Source organism: Dipodomys ordii, unplaced genomic scaffold, assembly GCF_000151885.1.
Source record: "Dipodomys ordii isolate 6190 unplaced genomic scaffold, Dord_2.0 Scaffold164, whole genome shotgun sequence".
Taxonomy (NCBI): domain Eukaryota; kingdom Metazoa; phylum Chordata; class Mammalia; order Rodentia; family Heteromyidae; genus Dipodomys; species Dipodomys ordii.
The window spans coordinates 2,628,943-2,637,257 of record NW_012267380.1 but is presented as its reverse complement, the minus strand read 5'-3'; the positions used below and the strand labels follow the sequence as shown (position 1 = coordinate 2,637,257).

General features: G+C 47.9%; 2 protein-coding genes across 2 annotated transcripts in view; one reads left to right on the top strand and one right to left on the bottom strand.

Moving 5' to 3' along the window:
• The window catches only part of Sbds (Shwachman-Bodian-Diamond syndrome), a 6,889-nt gene extending 3,931 nt beyond the window's left edge, over window positions 1-2,958 (bottom strand). The window contains exons 1-3 of the mRNA XM_013033211.1: window positions 2,714-2,958; window positions 2,033-2,162; window positions 1,251-1,451 (exon numbers count right to left, since the gene is read on the bottom strand). Coding sequence (XP_012888665.1) covers window positions 1,251-1,451; window positions 2,033-2,162; window positions 2,714-2,841 — 459 coding nt within the window. The 5' untranslated portion in view covers window positions 2,842-2,958. The remainder of the gene's footprint in view (window positions 1-1,250; window positions 1,452-2,032; window positions 2,163-2,713) is intronic.
• Window positions 2,959-4,031: 1,073 nt separating this feature from the next.
• Window positions 4,032-8,315, top strand: part of LOC105998465 (S-adenosyl-L-methionine-dependent tRNA 4-demethylwyosine synthase-like) — an 83,099-nt gene continuing 78,815 nt past the window's right edge. Inside the window, exons 1-3 of the mRNA XM_013033174.1 lie at window positions 4,032-4,166; window positions 5,692-5,822; window positions 7,253-7,390. Of these exons, the coding sequence (XP_012888628.1) occupies window positions 4,163-4,166; window positions 5,692-5,822; window positions 7,253-7,390 (273 nt within the window). The 5' untranslated portion in view covers window positions 4,032-4,162. The remainder of the gene's footprint in view (window positions 4,167-5,691; window positions 5,823-7,252; window positions 7,391-8,315) is intronic.

Below are 8,315 nucleotides of genomic sequence, written 5' to 3'. Positions count from 1 at the left end.
AAAAAAAAAAAAAGAAATGGAAACCGTGAGACACCACTTGATGGTTCTAACACAAAGGGAGATGATTCCCACATTGCTTAGAGTGTGGGGACATTGGACTCCTGGTTGGGAAGCCCTAGAAAGTGAAGTGAGAGGGGCTGGGAAGGTGGCTCAGTGTAGAATGCTTTCCTTGCATGCATGAGGCCCTGGGTTCAATTCCTTAGCACCACATAAGCAAAAAGAAGCCGGAAGTGGCACTGTGGGTCAAGCGGTATAGTGCTAGCCCTGAGCTGAAGAGCTGAGGGACAGCGCCCAGGCCAAGAGCTCAGGCCCCACAACCAGGCCCCCCAAAAAAAGAAAAAAAAAAGTGAAGTGAGAAATTAAAACGCATCCCAACACTTACAGTGAATCTCATGGCAGTATATTCCTAACAACTGACAACTGAAAACCACCCAATGTCATCTGATGAAAGAAACAGTATTTTCCTATGATGGGGCCACTGCATAATGCAGTGGTGACTCGGGTTACTGCACAGGCCACAAACCTTCTACTTTTACTACTGAAATGTTCTCATTGGACTCATCCAGAGACAGAACACAGAAGAGTGCTTGCCAGGGGCTTGTGCATGGTGTGTGTGTTCATGTGCATTTATGTGCAATGTGTGTGTGCAAACAGGTAACGACTGTGAGGGGTGGAGGTTTCAAAGGTCAGTGGCTCTACAACTGAGTTTCACACTGTAAAAAGATGGCTTTGTTTTGTTTCATGTTTGAGCAGAGTAGCTGTGTAGCCCAGCCTGGCCCTGCCTCTCCAACACTGTCATTACAGGCACCTGCATCCAATTTGACAGTGTATAAACTACATTTAGGAAAATTTAAAGAGTTAAAAGATTTGATGCAGGGGCTAGGAATGTGGCTTAGTGGTAGAGTGCTTGCCTAGTATGCATAAAGCCCTGGGTTTGATTCTTCAGTACCACATAAATGGAAAAAGCTGTAGGTAGTGTTGTGGCTTAAGTGGTAGAGTGCTGGGCTTGAGCAAAAGAAGCTCAGGGACAGCACCCAAGCCCTGGGTTCAAGCCTCAGGACTGGAGGGGGAAAAAAAGTTTGATGTGGATGGGAAGAGGAGAGTCCTATGTGTATTTTTGTTTAAAAAATACTCTTCACAACCCCAATCCCTGGTGCTCCCTCCCCAAACTTATTACTTGCTTTCATGCAGACCCATTAATTTAATGGTTTCCACAGACATAAGTTTTGATTATGTTAAGAATCACTCACCTGTTGTTTTGTACTTTTGTTGGGTTTGACTGAATAGTGGATATCTTTCATGGCTCTCTCGATAAGGATGACAGTGTATGGCCTCTTTGTTTCTGGGTTCACGCACTTGTCTGCCACAATGGTTGCAATGTCCCTAAACATCTGCTCCAGCTGCGTGTGCCTTTCTTTATCTGACACTTGAACCTCTCCTTTAGTTAAAATCTACAAAACACCCACCCGAGATTGAAGAAAATTATCTATTTGTTAGGTAATTACAGAAATGAGTAAGCTGGCACCAGTGGCTCACACCTATAATCAGCTACTCAGAAAGCTGGTATCTGAGAATCGTCTTTTCAGGCCAAATGAAACCAAGAGAAGAGATTCATCTCCAGTTGACCAGCAAAAAGCATTTAGTGGAGGTATGGCTCAAGTGGAAGAATGCCAGCCTTGAGTGAAAAAGTGGAGTGAAAGGTTGAGGCTCTGAGTTCAAGCTGCAGTACCAACACACAGATGCGCTGGCATGCGCACGCACGCGCGCACACACACGCGAGCATACACATACCCAACCAACCAAAACACAACAAGTTCAAGCTGCAGTACCAACACACATACACACCCAACCAACCAAAAGACAACAGAAAAACTGGCCGGGGGAGAAGGTAAATATGTAACTGGGCAAATTGAAGTAGAATTTTAAATGTTAATTTCTGGAGGTTTTGTCCCATCTCTATTATTGATTCCAGGTACCAGCATGGTAAGGGTCTGTGTGCACTAAGAATAAGAAACTAAGTAGCAGAACCTACTTGTTTACAGATTTCAGTTTGGTCATCCGTTCCAAAAGCACTGATGAGGTCTTCCTTCTTTGCAACCTGACCTTTAGAAACGTTGACAAACACTGAGTGGGTCTGCAGGACTTCGTCGAGATCTTTTTCCCTTGGGGGGCAGGAGAGAGCCCGTGAGCATAACACCCTTGGAAATATACTTCACGTGTAGGTACAAGCGGGCACTGGCACGGAAGGAAGGCCAGCGGCGGCGAGAACTCCTCCTCCGTGAGGCGGGGCCCACGGGGAACTTTTCAGACTCCTCACTTACTCATTGGGGAGGGACTAACCGGAAAAACGGGCTGGGCGGGGCCCGGGCAGTGAGGTCCAGACCGACGCTATTAGGGGTCGGGCTATCCAAGTCTTTACCATTATTTCAGGAAATGGCCACGGTTAATGGGGTTTCTGGGCTGTCGTTTTTAGGACACCAACAAAACAACTCAAAACGGGCGACCCGAGCCTAACGAGAAGGCAGCGCGGGCCTGGGCCCAGCCTCCTTTTGCCTCCAGTAGGAGCGCGACGTCCATTTCCCCTGTCGGGCCTCCTCCCTTCGTCCCCCTCGCCCGGCCCCCTTCCCGCTTCCTCCGTCCCCCCTTGACCCGCCTCCCTCCCGGCCCCCTTCCCCGCCTCTCCCCCGGCCCTCCGCCCGGCCCGCTCACTCACACGCCGCTCCGCCAGCCGACCACCTTGTTCTTGTAGCAGGCGATTTCGAAGCGCTTCCCGCCCCGTTTCACGCGCACCACTGCCACGTTGGTTAGGCGGATCTGGTTGGTGGGGGTGAAGATGGACATGGTGGCAGCACGCAGGACGGAGCGGACTGGCGCCGCCCGGGCCGCCCGACCTAACGACCCGGCACGCGCATCGGCAACGCCCGGCCCGCCCGGCCCGCCTTCTGCGCAGGCGTCCGTGGCACGATTTCCGCGCGACGCATCTTCCTGCGCTCCGGAAGGCGGCGCCCTTCCTTACGTAACTTCCGTTCTCCGGGAGCTGGGCGTGCGCTGGCGTGCGATTCCGGAACGCAGAGCCCAGCGGCCACGCCCACTCTGACCTTCGCTGAGGAAAATGAAAACATTAGCTCTTCCGACATCAGTACTGGGGAAGCGGAGGCGGGAGGATGGCAAGTTCGAGGCCAGCTTGGGCTTCATAGCGACACTGCTCCAACAATTCAACAATGATAAGCATCTTGGCTTTAATAATTAGCAACGCGTCCATCTCGGTTTCATTCTCCTGTCCGCGTACGTGCTGGTCCTGGGCTTGATCTCAGGCCCTGCACACTGTTCCCGAGCTTCTTTTGCTCAGGCTCGCACTGTACTACTTGAGCCGCAGCTCCACTTCCACCGTTTTTGGGTAGTTTATTGGAAATAAAAGTCTAATGGACTTTACTGACTGGGCTGGATTTGAACCTCAATCCTCAGGTCTCCTCTTGCTGGGTAGCTAGGATTACAGGCGTGACCACCCGCGCTCGGCTTGTGAACACGGTTTTGCTTTTCTAGACAACTGAAAATTTTTTTTCCCAGGCCACTCACTTCTTGACAGTTTCTTCCGGACCCGCCTCTTCCCACTCGCCCAATGCACGCGGAGCCGGAAGTACCGTCTAGGTCGCTAGGTGCGGTGGCTGGTACTTCCCTCTGGCACGCCCCTTTTCCCTCTAAACCAATTCAGGCAGGATCTGGAGCGCTTAGGCTCTCGCGCTCGCAGCTCTGGGCGGCGCTTCCTTCTGTGCCGGACCCCCCGTTAGCAGGATCCGGCTTCCTGTCCTCCCGAGCTAGCACTCTCTTGGTTTCCGCCTCCTTCCCCCTCTAAACCAATCACCAGGTCGGAGGGAACTCTGGCTTCCTGCCCTCCAATGCTGGAGTTTGCTTGGTGCCCGCCCTCTGTCCACTCTAAGCCAATCAGCGGGAAGGGAGAACTCGGCTTCCTGTCTGCGGGCGGCGGGCGTTCGCTCCGTACCCGCCCCCTGCTCCTCCGGCCAATCCGGAGGCTCCGCGGGTGGCATGGCTTCCCGGCTCTGTGAGCTCCCGTACGGCTAGAGAGGGCTGCCTCCCGGTGCCCGCGCGTGCGGAGGTCCGAGAGTCCGTTCCTCCGGCGCTTAGGGCTCGGGCTCTGAGGAGGATGGGTGAGGAGTCAGCGGCGGGGCTGGGCGGAGGGCGCCGGCGCCCTTTCCGGGCTTCCGTAGCGAGCCGGCGTTTGTGCAGCCGCGCGGCCGGGGCCGTGTGAGGAGTGAGGCGGTTTGAGGACGTGGTGGGCCGTGTGGGGACTTGCGTGAGGACGTGGTGGGCTGTGCGTGAGGACGTGGTGGGCCGTGTGTGTGGACGTGGTGGGCTGTGTGTGCTGAGTGAGGACGTGGGTGACCTATGAGCGCATATGAGGACATGGGTGCGATGTGGGGAGGGAGGTGGACTGGACGTGGCGGGTGTGATAGGATGACAATCTTAGCCCCCAGGAAAGGGAAGAGAGAGGGCCCACGCTGCTTCTCACCCTAGCATGTGGAGACCTGGAAGCTCCACTTGGTGTTCTTGGCTGTTGCTCTCCCACATGAGCCATGCCTCTCTAATCTGACTTTTGCCGCTTAACAGGACATGTAACAATGGGAACAACAAATGCTCCCCCTTTGTTTCTTCTTTTATACCAGAATAAATGCAGCGTTTCAGCTGGAGTTGCTGGGGATTAAACCCAGGGTTCATATGCTAAGCATGTACTCTACCACTGAGCTATACCCCGCTGCCTTGGTTTATGAAATTTCTCTCAGGTCCAACAGTTGAGGGCAGGTCCTTTCAATATCTTCCTTTCTAAAAATGGGCCCTGGGCTGTGTGTGGTGGCTTACTTCTGTAATCTTAGCAAACAGGAGGCTGAGCCAGGAGAATGGGTTTGAGATCAGCCTGGGCTACATGGCCAAATCCTGTCTCAAAAGCAATCACAAAAATCAAACAACAAAAACAAGCAACTAAAAAATATGAACACAATATCAGTTATTTGAGAGCCCTTTGAAAGTAGCCTTGAGTCATTAGAACTATAATTGGGCAAAAGGAAATGCCCTTCATTTACGTTTACTTGTTGGAACAAGCGTAAGAAAGCAAAACATTTCCTTCCACATGGCATCTTCTCAGTTTATGCACCTTCTCTTCCAAGTGCTTATGTCTAAATGGAAGTACAGTTTTGTGCCAGTACTTAGGTTTTGAACTCATGGCATAGTCCTTGATTTTTTAATTTTTTTTCTGAAGGCTGGGGCTCTACTACCTGAGCCACAGCTCCACTTCTGACTTTTCTTGGTTAATTGGAAGTAAGAGTCTCACTTTTTCTACCTGTTGTGACTTTTAACTGTGATCCTCAGATCTCAGCCTCCTGACACGCTAGGATTATAGGCGTTAGCGTAGTCATTATGATACCTTTTGATCATATCACATTGTAGTACATCATTTTTACATATATATATATATATATATATATATATATAGTTTTATGGACTCCTTTGGGGCCCATCTTAACTTGGTGAAACTTTTCTTTTACTTTCCTTCTACTTTCAAGTTCACTTAAAAAAAGTTTCCAGATGGATTGTGGAAAATGATTTCTAAATAAAAGGAAGAGTGGACATCTTTGTGTGTGTAGCCTTAATTGAAGTTTCACATGTGTATCATTTTAGATTCATCTGTGGATGTGTGGGACCTCACTTCACCTTTGCTATCATTGTGGATAAACCGCTTTTACATTTACTTGGGCTTTGCTTTGGGCATTAGCCTTTGGATTTGTGTCCAGATTATCCTCAAGAAGCAGGTATATTGTGTACTTTTCTTTTTAAGTAGAGAATTTAGGTATCAGATTTTAATGAAGTTTAGAGTGAAGATTTTTCAGGGTTCTCAGAAAAATACAGAAACCTAAAAGGAACCTTAAATCATGTTATGGTTGGTCTCTAGATTGAAAGATGCCTTTATTTATTTGTTTCTTTATTATTTGGCCTTACTGGGATTTGGACTCTGGGTCTCTTGCTAGGCAAGTAGTATGTCTCTTGAGCCAAGCCTGCAGCCCTCTTACGTTTTTATAAGCTATGTCAGGAAGATTTTTGTACTGAAAAAACGGGCTTAAAAATTATCTTTTAAGTAGTTGTACAAAGTAGTTGCCATTAACAAGAGAGTTAATGAATTCAGTACATTTTGATCAAGTTTACTCTTTTCAACATTCTCACCCACCTTTCCCAATGCCAAACTTGGCTTTTATGAGAAAAGCAAACTCATTTGCTTCTAAAATAGGCAATCATCTTCTCTTTCCACAATTATTTTTTTGTCAGTTGTGGGGCTTAAACTCTGGGCCTGGGCTCTGTCCCTCAGCTCTTCAGCTCAAGGCTAGCACTCTACCACTTGAGCCACAGCGCCACATATGGCTTTTTCTGCTTCTGTGGTACTGAGGAATCGAACCCGGGGCCTCATGCATGCAAGGCAAGCACTCTACCACTGAGCCACCTTACCAGCCCTCTTTCCACTAATTAAAGGAGCAGAGAATAAACTCCTATTGTTACTTTGCTAAAACACATCACTTATGAAAATATCTACACTTAATACTTCATGCCCTGGGACAACTGCAGATTGAAAATCATGTTCTTTGGGTTGGGAGTTGACCAAATTGCTCTACTGGACATGTGCAGACTTTTTTGTGTCATTGTTCCATAAAAACAGCAGTAGAGAAACTACATAGCATTTGCATTGCATTAGTATTTAGTAAGTCATCTGCAGGTGATTTAAAGTATATGGGAAGAAGTTCTCTGCAAAACCCTCATGGAGCTGAGTGTGGTAGGACATACCAGCTTGGACAACATAAGAACCTGTGATTAAAAAAAAAAAAAGGATATGATTATCCTTGCAGCTTTGGTATTGTCAAGGGTGATGGCATGTGTGGTGTGGTGGATGTGTGCTGTATAGTGTGTGTGGGGTATGCTTTGTGGTTCATGTATGAGTCCTTAAACCAGTATCTCCTTGGATACCAGAGGAAGACTGTACATTTTGACCTTGGAGGGAGTGGTGATAGATCATGTAGTCTTTAAAAATGGGGATCCTGCCTTTAAATGATAGAATTAGACAGCAGGGTTAGCTTTTGAAGTGTCTAATAAGCAAGATTAAGAGAATGATAAGCTAGGACAGAGTTTGCTGCTGTTCATCCTACTGGAGTTAGGAAAAGACTTGATGGATTCTTTGCAATTGTTTCTCTTCAAGGCCAAGAACTCACAGGAGAAATGTATTCCAAAAGGAACTCAGGATTTGATGATGAAAGGTTCGATCTCTCTTCAAAAGAAGCAGGTCTTTGTGTCTGGAGTGAAGATTTTCTATGGCTCTCAGACTGGCACAGCAAAGGTGAGAACCTAAATGATGCTCAAGCGTTGGCTTTTGACATTTTAAGGAAATTCCTGAAAGGAGTCATTTAGCAGTGAATGGACTTAGCCTTTGACTTCTTCGTTCCTGCTATCTGATTTTTCCCCCTCATACATTCTTTTCTGGTATGGTAGGTGGGTTGATTGGAAGTATGGCTGGCTGTTCTTGTCATCAGCAGTTGTTGTCAGCAGAGTCTTGTCAGCAGCAGGTCCCAGGAGCTCTGTATTAGCATGGCTGTGGGACCAGGCTCCAAGGACAGCAGAGGGCAGCAGTGGTGGGGGTTGACAGACAAGGAAGTGTGTGATTGTGTCATTAGTGTTGAAGGTAGATGGTGTGCACTTGGGGTGTGTTGCTGAAAGCGCCTCCTCTCTGTAATTGTATCTAGATGTCACTGCCCCTTTGTTAGGAAGGACATGCTATTTAGTGCTTTCCAGGAAGAGTCCCAAGCAAGGCTAACACAAATTCGAGTTCTAAAACATGTAGTGCTGTTGTGTGGAGGGCTCTCCTGCCCTCTTGTGGACATTGTGTAGAATAGTGCTCCTCATCAGCACTTTGGTGCAGGCATCACTATCAGAGCTGAAGGCCTCTCAGTTCCATCTTAAGCACGTGATGGGTAGAAACCTGAGGAATGATAGAAAGGTGCCTGAGAAGCCCAAACACAGACATATCACATTCCCCATGAATTTTATAAAAGTTTTTATTTGTCATTCTGGGGATTTAATGCAGGGCCCTATGTGTGCAAGGCAAGTGCTTTTAACACTGAGTGCCTCTTAGATGCTGTTCTTACATTTATTGAAAGATCAAACTAATACTTTCAGATACTAACAAATACTGGTACACAGAAGGTTCATTAGGAAAAGGGCTGTCGAAGCGTTTCTCTGATGGCTATTTTTTTTTTTTTTTTTGG